This window comes from Chionomys nivalis, chromosome 18 (assembly GCF_950005125.1).
Source record: "Chionomys nivalis chromosome 18, mChiNiv1.1, whole genome shotgun sequence".
NCBI lineage: Eukaryota > Metazoa > Chordata > Mammalia > Rodentia > Cricetidae > Chionomys > Chionomys nivalis.
Genome location: NC_080103.1, coordinates 58829868 through 58842773, shown reverse-complemented (window position 1 = coordinate 58842773; position 12906 = coordinate 58829868). Strand labels below are relative to the sequence as shown.

Sequence of the window (12906 nt, the reverse complement as noted above, 5' to 3'; positions counted from 1 at the left end):
TTTCCTAGCATGTTTAATTTCTATCAACACATGCATGCCCACGCACATACATGTATGCACACACACATGAACACACACACACACTCCACCTCCCAAATAGTGAGATTATAGAATGATTTGCCCCACATGGGGCTCATTTTCTTGTTCATTAAAAATACTAATCTAGAAAATATCTCTTTCATAAAACCTCTACTTGTTCTTTCACCTCAACGCAATCTGGTTGAAAGGAGCTGATCTGAAATCAACCTTCAGAATGAGCCTTACTAGGAGAGAGCCCCGTGACTGTGGACCGTCATGATCAGGCCTTGAAGGGGGAAGGCACCAGAAGAGGCGGCCACTGTGTACAATACAACAGGGGCCTGAAGGGAGAAACAGACCCTGCACTTCTAGAGAAAATAAAAGGGGGTTCTCACTCAAAAGTGCTTGGGGTGAGGAAGGTGAAATGGGCTCCACATCCCCTGGCTTAGTCGGGTTCAGGCTACATGCCAAAAGGCAGGTACTAAGTGGAGCATACTCATATCCTACAGCTTCATAGGAGGGGCAGCATGCTTTCCTGTCAACTCTCTGTCCCAGAAAGAGAGAGCTGCAAGGGAAGGGGTGATGATGCTGGCCTGATTTCCGTGGGGGAAGGGAGAGAGAGAAGGTCTGTGATCTAACACTTTGACCTGTCACTCTGATGCAACCTGGATGTTGTTGTCCTCATCTCCTTAGTCCTCCGCTCCACTGTCGTTGTCTCTGTGTCATTCTCTACCCAACCTCACCCTCAGATTCTCAGGGAATGGAAAATAACATTCAAGTAGGAGACTAGTGGAGGCGGGAGACGCTGGTGCACAACAGCGCTAGACTATAGATGATTCGGGAGTGATCTTTGGGAAGCTGTGTGGGATGGTGATAATTGAGGTGGTCAGAACTACAAAGCTTTAGTTTTACCCAAAGAAAAGGAGGTTGGGGAGACGTTCTCCGAGGCCCTAGACCTTCCATGTGCGCATGTGTAGAGGCCAGAAATCAACATGCAATGTCCTCCTCAATTGCTTGACACAGTGTTTTTTGAGACAGAATCTCTGAATCTGGAAGTCACCAATTCAGCAAGACTAGCCGACCAGCGAGCCCCAGGACGCCTGCGGTCCCTCCGTTAGGATTACAGGCACAGTGGCTCTTTAGTGGGTGTTAAGGATCGAACTCCAATCCTCTTAGGCAGCAAGCACTTAACCATCTCAGCTGTCTTGGAGAGAGCACCCAGGATGCGCTCTTCAAACTACCTGTAACAACAGTTCCAGGGGATCTTCTCTTCCCTTCTGGCTTCTGCCAGCACCCACCCACACATGCCACACATTCAAACACACAAGGCACACATACAAATATAAACAACGTGAACCTTCCAAAAGAACCCACAACTTTGCCCCTCCCCTTAGCCCGCCAGCTTCTTAGGGGCCGTCTACAGTGTGTGAGGGAAAGTGAGGCTGGTTCCTTCCGCACCTTCTAGAAGACAGGCGAGTTGACATCGACACACGGCTATGAAGTCAGGAACCGATAGTCTACTGAGAAATTGTTTTCCTTAAAATTGTTGATTAGAAACACCCGCATTTCAATGTATACATTAAAAGGAAAAGCGCTACTCCTAAGAGGGCAGCCTGGAAACCTCTGAAAGCTGCTCGCATGGAGAGCCTGCAATTTGGGCAGCAGGGAAGGGTTAGTCAGGAGCACACTGTAGTTTTTCCGTCTCTGTTTACCAGTACTTCACGGTGCGCAAGCCTCCCACTGTGCACACCTCAGTAAACAGCAAATGAGACTTGCTGCAGACTGAATTCTTGAGCGTATCTAAATTACATACCACTTCCTATACATTTGGAGGTTTCTTTTTCTTTTTCTGCTGGAGATACAAGAGATTTCAAAAACTCCCTTCTCGGCCGAGTAGTAAAGCTTAGATTCGCTGTTGGATCACTCAGTGAAGTGAAGTGCGGCTCACACACCTGGAACACAGCACTCCAGAGGCGGAAGCAGACTCCTCTCTGTGAGTCTGCATGGCAAGTTCCAGGTCAGCGAGGACTAGACAGGGAGACCCTGTCTCAAAAGCAAAGAAAGCTGGAGAGATGGCTCAGACATTACAGGAGTGCTTGCTACCCCTGTGCAGCGCAATTTATATACAAAAACAAAAACAAAACAAAGACAGGTATTGGGGTTCAACCTGAAGATCAGAAAAGCAAAACAGCCAGTCACTGGCTCTTACCTCAACCTCAGCCCAAAATGGTGATCCTGCCTCCAGGAATCTCAGAATGAGACAGTGTCTGAGAGCTGTCTCCTCCCATCTTATATTCCTCTCTAGGGCTGGGATTAAAGGCGTGAACCCGGTTTCTATGGCTACTGGGATTAAAGGTGTGTATTACCCCTGCCTGGTCTGTTAGGCTGACCAGGATGACTGTTTTACTCTCTGATCTTCAGGCAAGCTTTATTTATTAAAATGCAAATGAGATATCACTACACCCTTACACAGGACCTGCGTTCAATTCCCAGCACCTACATGGTGGCTGACAGTCATCTAAAACTGAAGTTCTGGAAGATCGAATGCCTCCTTCGGCCTCCATGGGCAGAGCATGCATGCAGTACGCAGACACAGGCAGGCAAACCACCCGTACCCATAGAAATAATCATTTCCTTTAATTTCCTGATGGATGTGATTCACCTCCCGTTCATCTATTAGCCAGGAAATCCACCCTCACTCCTCCTGGTGCTGTGTGCTTCTGTGACTTCTCCATGCTGGCTAACCTGGCTCCTCCGTACTTCCCAGACCTACACCTCACCCTTCTTTATTCTTCTGTGTTCTGCATTCGCTTTTCTTATCTCTATTCAGAAACGCCCCATCTGTCTCTCTTGATATTTTCCTAATTCTCTCATTCTTGATGTTTGCCTTCTAACCCCATCTTTATTCTTTCCCTCACAGCTTACATTCCTCAGCAAAATCCTTCAGGCAATATACAAATTACAATGTGGTTACAGTCTATTTTTCAAGTAAATTATTGTAATGAATACAGGTTAAAAAAAACAGCATGTTTTCCATCTCCCTTACATGATTAAACATTTTACATATTACAGGTGAAAACCAAATTATCCCAAGAACCCAGGTACATTCACACCAAAGCAACTTGTTACAGACTCACCTTGTGGGGAAGCGAGGTGTTCTCAGTCAGCTCTGCTTTAAATCTTTAGGGTGCGTACCCATCCATCAACAGTTTCCTATATCAGGAGACTGAGGGCAGAAATGGGTACAAGGAAGCAATCATCATCTCTGGTCATCAGCCAACCCTAGCAAGGAACATCAGCTGAGGATAACTGGACTGCATTGTTCTTGTTCCTGGACCTTGACAAGTTCCTCACTCAACTATGTGCCTTTCTAAACTTTAGATTGACTTCTTGGGTTTTTTGCTGCAAAGTTAATTGATGAGAACATCTTAGTCTAACTTTAAGTTATTTTCAAAGCTTTGTTTCATCTACTACATACTCCAAAACCTGTGAACACATCCCCTATCATTAAGATTAAAAGTTTAAAAATTTAAACTAGCTGGGCGACCGGGATCAGTTCTTTTCCTTAATCATTAACGTAAGCCACAGTCTATATGCTCTTCAGTGCAAACTCATGTGTTCTTGCTGTGTGACACTTCCTTGTTTACATCTTTAATAATCAAAACTCTATTTAAACTAACATTATTATTATCAGACAGCACAGTTTAGGAAGAAATCGTCTTCATAATAATCCTCAGGTAAAAATGCCCAGTAGAACAGGATGTTTCCATGAGATAAACACACGACATTACAGGCAGTGGGGATCTCCCTGCACCCATTCATGTCTCGCCAGATACCAGAAAAAGAGGGCAGCGGCAAACATGCAAAGGCCCAGCAAAAGCAGAAGACATTCCGGGGTCTGTGGTCTCAGAGCCTTGCCATCAGGGAGTTTCCCCCTGGGGGCTGACACCTTGAACTTCAGTTGCCACCCTGCTGCTCCTCTGACAGGGCCACCGGCACCAGGCATTTGGTCTTGATGACAAGAGAAGTAACTGCTCAGGCTCCATTATCCCAGAGGAAGCCGCCTCTCGCCAATCAGCTGAAGCCCCTGCAGGTGGTCCCACCCCAGTGCAGCTGTAGGAAATCTGTGTCCGTCCGCACGTCCACATGGTATAGGAAGCAGAGTGTTGGTCGGCTGGGGAATGGCAGCTGGAGCCACAACAAGCTGTGCCAGAAGCCGGAGTTTCTCTGAGCATTTACACAACAAGCTGATGCGCCCTTCCGTTGAGTCGTGAACGATTTCCCACCAGTTATCAACACACTGCTCCACAGAGAGAGCCAGAAACAGGCAGCAAGCAGAGCCGCATCAGTGACTTTACAACCTCGCTCTCAGGCCATTATGGACTAACTGCATCACTGCAGGGAGCTTCTAGACTCCATGTGTGTGTGTGTCGCGAATGATGTTTACATAAAATCCTACATGTATGCTTTGTCAGTGCAGAGAATAGGCTATCCATAGCATGTCCCTAACCTTTAATTGAAGGCTATGGAAAGTCACTTTGCCTCACTGCACCCATAAAGCCAACTCCTCGATGCAGACTCAAAATGACAAAAGGCCGGCTGAATGGAATGAACACAGTAAGAGACCCAAAGAAGCATCCATAGCACTCAGGAGAATTTTGGTGGTTAGAGCGGTGGGATTTATCAAGTCTCACTTCAGTGGGGCTGAAACCTCAGTGCAACTGACCATAAATAACACAGCAGATGGTCCAGAATGAGACTGTACCTTCCCTCCTTGTCCAGCCGATACCCCCAAATTAGCACCTTCATGTAAAATGTACTTAGCATGGAAAGAGGCAAGACTGTACCTCCAGAGGTCTCTAGCATCTTTTTTCTTTTTTTAAAATTTATTACATTTTTTAAAAATACCAATCCAAGTTCCCACTCCCTCCCCTCCTCCCTTTCCCTCCACACACCCTACCTCACCCCCTCCAACCCCCAGAGAGGGTAAGGCACATTGCTTTGTGGAAAATCCAAGGCCCTCCCTACTATATCTAGGCTGAACAAGGTATCCATCCAAAGAGAATAGGTTCCCAAAAAGCTAGTACATGCAGTAGGGATAAATCCTGGTGCCACTGCCAGTAGCCCCTCAGTCTGCCCCAGCCATGTAACTGTCAACCACATTCAGAGGGAGTAGTTTGGTTTTATGCTTGTTCCTTCCCAGTCCTGCTAGAGTTGGTGAGTTCCCATTAGCTCAGGTAAACTGTTTCAGTGGATGAACCCATCATGGTCTTGACCTCTTTGCTCATATTCTCACTCCTCCCACTCTTCAACTGGACTTTGGCAGCTCAGTCCAGTGCTCCAATGTGGATCTCTGCCTTTGTTTCCATCAGTAGCTGGATGAAGGTTCTATGAAGATATTTAAGATAATCATCAGTTGGGGGCTGGAGAGATAGCTCAGAGGTTAAGAGCACTGATTGTTCTTCCAGAGGTCCTGAGTTCAATTCCCAGCAACCACATGGTGACTCACAACCATCTGTAATGAGATCTGGTGCCCTCTTCTGGCCTGCAGACACACATGTAGACAGAACACTGTAAACAAAATAAATACATAAATCTTTTAAAAAAAAAAAAGATAATCATTGGTCTAACTACAGGACAAATTAAGATCAGGCCTCCTCTCCTCTATTGCTTAGGGTCTTAATTGGAGTCAGCTTTGTGGATTCCTGAGAATTTCTCTAGATTCAGGTTTCTGCTAACCCCATAATGGCTCCCTCAATCAAGATATCTCTTTCCTTGTCTCATCTCTGTCCTTCCTCCATCTCTACTATCCCATTCCCTCAAGTTCTCCTTAACCCTCCCCTCTCCACTCCTCTTTCCTTCTACCCTCCCTTTCCTTTTTCCTTTCCTCCTCCTTCCTCTTCTCTCTTTTCCCTCCTTCTTCCCTTTTCTTTATTTCTTCTTTTGCGAGAAAAGAACTGTACCATAGGTCTATATCCCCAACTCAAATAAACACTATTTTTGCAATGTCTGACGTCTAAACTCAGGACCATCTGCATGCCAAGAGAGTACTGTACCATGGAGCTACAATCCTGGCACTTATTGTTGGTTGGTTGGTTGGTTGGTTGGTTGGTTGGTTGGTTGGTTGACTGGTTGGTTTATTTGTTGGTTGATTGGTTGACTTGTTGGTTTATTTGTTGGTTGGTTGGTTAGCTGATTGGCTGGTTGGTTGTCTGGCTGTTTGGTTGAATCATTGACTTTCTGTATGTCTGACTGGCTCTCTGGCTATCTGACTATCTGTCTGGTTGGCTGGTTAGTTGGTTGCTTAGTTGACTGATTTTGCTTTAAATTGAATGTTGGCCTTACAAATTCTAGGCAAAAGGTTGATTTTACTTTATGGAGCTGAGAATAAAAACCAGGGCCTTGGGTGTTCTAAGAAAGCACTCTGCCACTGATCCTGTAATTTTACTTACAGAAGATTTATCCTGGAAGTGTGAGATATACTGGCAATCACAGGAGAACTGTACTCTCAATCAGACATTTCCTTCATCTGGGTTTTTATGTCTATGCATGGCATTACTAAGAACAAATAACAGTTCCTTCTGTGCCCTAGAAACCAGTGAGCTAATAGAAGTAAAATGGGGTTCAGTCAAAGCCTCCAGGCAAACAGAACACAGAGCTGTGAATAAGAGCGATGGATAAAAACAGGCTAAACTCCAAAAGCCAGCTAGAGAGGAGGAGGGCCTTTTTTCAATGTGGCCCCTTGTTTTAGGGATTCAGATTAACTTTGATCAAACTCCCAAGACATGCTACCATAGGCAGGAAAGATGAGCCACAGCTTAGCCCATCTGTGTATAATTGTATAGTCTAATGATGTGGAAGAGTGAGGGTATGAACTCGGTTTCCTCTTTTTTAGTATATGTGCTGCCAAAGCGAGCACTCGGTTTCCTCTTGACATCACCTAGACGTATCCAACAAGTGTCTGACCAGTGGAGAGCAGATTCTGATCAGCAGGCATTCTCCGCCCAGTGTTAGTGCCCCTCTTACAGTGTGTGCATTTCGGACAAGCCTATTCATTACTCCGGAAGAGTCCAGTGGGCTGGCTTCCCTCCAAGCTGCACCTGAGGAGGGGATTCTTATGCAAAGGTGTGAATGGTTTTGCTCTTGGGATGGTGCAGGGGTCAAAGCTCAGCAGTATGGTGGTCCTGCTCCGTCCAAGCTTTCTTGATCATGGAGGGAGCTCCAGAGTTCCAGCTGTATCATAGCGTCGTCCCAGCTCACAGGGCAGAGTGCCGGCTCCTGAATGCTAAGGTCAGCGGTCCAGGGCTCAGTAGAAGACCACCAACACCTGCCATGACGGCTCTGCTGAGGGGAGCTGTGGAGCTGCTCACGACTGTGAAAGGCATGGGTCTCAATCTACTGCTGACGTCATCAGGGGCCTGGTGACCTAGCCAGAGGCTGCTCAGTTCCTTCATCTTCGGAATGGAGAGGGGGAGGGAAGGCAGGAATGGGTGGATTCATGGCCATGACCCCACTGTGAACGTGACAGTTTCTGTAAGGGACTATAGAATGTGAGTGTCTGTGAGGAGTTCTGAGGTTCTTTCCCTTCACAGGGAGGATTAAGTAGTGTGAATGTGTCCCTGAATGACCACTCCACTTAGCATCCTGTGTCACAGCCGCAGCTCCAGAGACAAGGGCAAATCCAAGAAGACAAGCGGGAGAGCTGCCCCGAGGCTCAGACTCTCAAAGTGGCAAGGCCCTGTACTTGGACAAAGTGCTTTCCCTGCACATTGCCTCGGGGATCCATGAAACCAGGTGACCTCATGGAACTGACTCTGGCATCCAAGAGAATTAAAGGCAAAAGTCTGGGGAAAGTGTCATGGATGCTGTCCTTGCAGAGCACTGTAACCTCTCCAGAGACCAGCTTGGCAAAAGAAAAGAAAATCTATCAAAATTGTAAATACATTGAATCTGTGAACACAAATTTGGAATCCTGAACTTGCCCCGAAGGAATGTTTGTGTGAAGTGGTTTTATATGGATTATTCACTGAGCCACCTTCCCTAAATCAGTCAGAGTGAGAACAGCTCTGCTCATCAATAAAGAGGTTAAAAATTAATATGTTCCCAGTCTCACAATAGATACTGTACAGCCAAGAATACTATGCTGGGAACGCCCTGTATTAACAGAAATTTCTCTAGAGTACACTGCAAAAATAGAAGAGCAGTGCACGCTGACACACACATGCACGCACACACACGTTTACACACACATGCATAAACACACAGACACATGCATACGCGTGCTTACACACACGTGCACACACACATGCTTATACACATGCATAGACACTGACACACACACTTACACACGCTTACACACACATGCATACGCACACGTGTATACACACACTGACACACATGCATACATACGCTTACACAATATGCATACACACACGCTTACACACACACTGACACACACACTGACACACACATATTTAAATTCTTGGATATGTGGAAGTCACTTTTTCATGTACCTGGATAGAAACATCTAGATGTGCTGTTCTAGCAGTGTTTCTGTTGTTATGATAAAATGTCCTGACTAACAGCAACTTTGCAGAGGAAAGGGTTTCTTCAGCTTAAGTTCACCAGTGAGAAGGCAAACATCCAGCACTGCCTGCTCCTCCAGAGGTCCTGAGTTCAATTCCCAGGAACCTCATGGTAGCTCACAATTATCTGTAATGAGGTCTGATGCCCTCTTCTGGCCTGGAGTTGTACATGCAGGAGGAACATGGTATGCATAATAAATAAATATATATATATATTTTTTTTAAAAAAAGACTCTTTCAGAGATGATTCTAGGCTGTGTCAAGCTGATGTTTAGAACACGTGGTAACCTGTGGGTAAGGAAGTAGGAAAACAAGATAGGAACGAGGTAGATGGTGCTGGGAGTTCTCAGCAATGACTCTTCATAAACCCGACCCCCAGATACACCATGGTGCTCTAGAAGGAAAACAGTGACCTCGCCAAAGGGGAATGAGAGTTTTACAGATAAACATGAGAAAAGAACGGTCACTTGATCGTTCCTCATTTTATCCATAAGAACTAACAAACTGTAACTGTGGCCAGGGACAATGGGGCTCACATCAAACATGCTCACTGCAGGGCCTTGGCTGAAAAACTTTGCCAACATTAACCTTAAATTAGGGGGTGTTCATAACACAGCTGTGACCTCGCCTATCTGTTAGCTTCTAACACTGAAGAATTTTGTTGTCTTGAAGCTAGCTCTTCTGTCCACACATAATTTATGCACCAAAAAAATGAGACTGAATTCTGTACTGGTTGCCAACAGATCAACAATGTAACGCCTGAAATTCTGTTACTTGTCTTTACAAGTGTTTGGACGTTCTTCCCTTAATGGAGTTGTTTCAAATGTCCCACATTTATCGTTAACAAGGAGCTTAAACGTGTCTATTAATGTTCCCATCTAATGCTATGATTATTTTCAAAACAGGGCGATGATGAACTAAATGTGTTTGGAGAGGACACGGCGGGAGGTGAGTTTCCTTCCCTAATCAGAACACACAGCTTCAAATATGCTGTCCTTGTTTAATACCAGCTAAGATTAAAAACAACAGAGCATTTTCCCCTGACCAATTAACATGAGTTATCCTGGGAATCTATGGCTTGCCGACTTCTTGGTCCACACAAGGAACCGAAAGGAATCCTTACTAAGACATGCATTGCCCAGCAGCCCAGAGAATGTGACTCTCAAGGAGCACAGTGAGAAGTGGATGCTCTGGTCAAGATGTTTGGACACACTCTCTGTCCCATCCCCACTGGGTGTTACAGAGTAGTAAGGTCACACAGTAGAGAGTAGCGTTCTTCAGCTCAATATTCTTCACACGTAATTAAAACATAAAACCTTCTCAGTGGCAGTAACAGCCAATGGGGCTTATCAGAGGTGCCATTTTTGCTAATTGAGTTGGAAACAGAATTTCTTTTCCATAACAGCAGTTACTGTGCTACAGTGTCCATTGGGAGCCAGCCCAGCCCGCATCCTGAAGTAGTACCACTTGGTCATTTTTATCATGTTAAAAGTGTCTCAAAGGACAGGGAGTGCTTGTCTAACATGCTCGTAGCTGGATTCAGTGTCCAGGCTTTCATAACCCAATGTGATGGCCACACCTGTAACCCCAGTACTTAACAGGTGGAGACAGAGGAAATCAAGTTCAAGATTCTCCTCAGCTACATAATAAGTTTGAGGCTAGCCTGGGATACGTGAGACAACATCTCAAAAATGTCCCTTAAAAACTAAAATAGCCACTCCGTGCTAGCTGTATGTGGGATGCTGTGAATGTAATAGTGTTTACAGAAGATGAGCTTCATAATTGCCTAGGTTAACACATTCTGTCCTATCTACTTGAAAGAATGTCACCATGGTTTGTAGACATCGATTTATAGTATTGGCTGTAACTCACACAAGTGATTTGGCTTTTTAAATTAACCCAGCCCTAACCCCCAATGCCCCATGCAGGGCTAGAGAAGGTGTTATTCGATGAGAACAGAAGCAGCAGCTGTGTGAAAATAAGTCTCCAAATGATTGTGGCCGTCATCAGGGAAGGCCCAGAATCGAGCTGTAACAGAGCTATCACCTGGCCCCGCCCACAGCCAACTCTGTCTCCACTGCACATGGGATTGACAGCTGCCGCACGAACTTTCCTTTATCCCTGGTTATAGCATCAGAGCACTCACTGCAGAAGCATTTTAAGGTAGAAAGCTAGAACCACCCAAAACTCTAGGACCAATGGCATTTGTGCCGAACATTCTCACATGCCTCGCTTGAGTACATCATCTTCATCCTGTTTTTATCCCGTTGAAAATCTACGTGTGCGTATAAATATAGTCACATTTTTATGTATTGTTATATGAGTATGCTCCCAAGTCACTGAAAATTATCATACAACGTAGTAATTGAATACATGATTTTCAACTAAAAAGTAATTTTTAAACTGAAATAGGGTATAGCCACATCAGCTCTCCTGAAAACAAAGAAAATAACCACAGTAAATATGGTCACCTTCCTAAACTGCAAATACATTCAAAGATGCTCAGGGAATCTGGGATGATGTAGAACACATTAGGGATGCTCCGTATCTGACTTTATGAAAAATTCCAGACATCAACTGGACCATGGCAAAGACCTGTAATCCCAGCTCTTTAGGGGGCCAAGTCAGAATACCCAAAGTTCAGGGCCAGCCTGGGCTACAAGGTGAATTCAAGGCTGACCTGCATTGCTTAGTAAAACCCCACCCCATATTAAAAAGTTAAAAACAACAACAACAACAACAACAAAAAATAAAACCTGAAGAACCGGGATAGGCTGGAGAATGACTCTGCCCTAGCTGCTTTTCCAGGGAACCTGGGTTCAGCTCCCAGCATCCACGTGGAAGCTAACAGCCATCAATAACTCCAGTTTCGGGAGATCTGACAGCCTTTTCTGGCTTCTGTGGGCACCGTGCACACGTGTGGTGCACAAACATAGAAGCAGGAAAATATAAAAAGTAAATAATAATAATAATAATAATATAAAAAGTAAATAATAATAATAATAGATTTTAAGGGCTGGGGACACAGCTCAGCAGTTGACTCCTTATCTAGCGTGTGTGAAACCTTCAGTCCCACACCCTAGTAAAAATGCACAATCACGGTCTTTCTCCCTGTCCCCCCAGCACCCCACACCCCTCCCCTGTGTAGGTCAAGCCTGTTGTTTGCAGGACCAGTAATGTGGCACCTACCTACGTGCCCTGAAGTCCCCATTCCAACCCTCAGCAATGCGAAGCCATTAGGGTCCCCCTGACTCCGGATGTTCTCATGCTTTTCCTCATCTCGAATCGTCTCTCCCGCAGTGGTTCCCCAGATTCCGAGCTTGTTTCCACTGCCATGGTTATCGCCCTGTACTACCGGTTCTATTAACTTCTTGTTTGGTCCTGCTCTACACGCTGACTCACGATGAATAAAGATTGATATTTTAAAGGAAACCTTACATCACAACTTAAAACAGAAAGTGGCATTGTCTACGATAGCCATAAGCTATTTTTGTCTTCTAGACATCTTGTATATTAATTTCTCCTTTTTTAAACAGGATGGTTGCAAATGTGAAATACTGGATCAGGGTGGGATGGATCTAGAAGGAGTAGGGGAGTGGGAATGGATCCAATCCATGCTCTGTGTGCACATATGAAACCCTTAAAAACAGAAGTTCTGCATCTTAAAGTAAAGAACAAACCGGATGTTTAAAAAAAAACCTAAATATAAAGTTTAAGATTGGCTTTATATCCAGGCATAATGCACACCTGTAATCCCAGCACTCAGGGAGCTGAGGCAAAAGAAGGAAGGGTTTGAAGTTCAGCTGAGTTTGAGGCCAGCTTGGGACACACAGGGAGACCCTGTCTCAAAAACAAACAAATCTTCACATCAACAAGAAACAGACAAAAAGTTGGCTTTCCATGTGAGTCACACTATTTGATGGTATCAGTTTTACACTTCGAATTAAAAATCTATGTTAAATAAAAATCCTGGGTAGGGGAAAGCCTCCACACTCACTACCCCCTGGTGGTCATAGCTTGTTTATTCCTGTGGGCTCAGCTCTGGAGAGCATGGGTAGGACCAGGGCGTCAGTGTGGTATTTCTTGTCGATAATTTAAATTATTCTTCTTTTAAAGGCTTAATGGAGGATTTGAGGAAATGTAAAATTATCTTCCTGATGGGTGAGTAATAGCTCTCAACTTTGCTAATACAGTTGCTAATAATGTTGTAATAGCAGAAAAATTATATTCATCTCTCATTCTGTCCTGCTTTGAATTCATGTTCTTCTTTTGACCAAAATAATACCCCTGAGGTTTCCAGATG

General features: G+C 44.8%; 1 protein-coding gene across 2 annotated transcripts in view; it reads left to right on the top strand.

Annotated features, from left to right (window-relative positions):
• Ak5 (adenylate kinase 5) overlaps nucleotides 1-12906 on the top strand; it is a 164444-nt gene that overhangs the window by 117024 nt on the left and 34514 nt on the right. For both annotated transcript variants that reach the window (XM_057793433.1, XM_057793432.1), the window contains exons 9-10: nucleotides 9509-9551; nucleotides 12720-12764. In XM_057793433.1, coding sequence (XP_057649416.1) covers nucleotides 9509-9551; nucleotides 12720-12764 — 88 coding nt within the window. The remainder of the gene's footprint in view (nucleotides 1-9508; nucleotides 9552-12719; nucleotides 12765-12906) is intronic.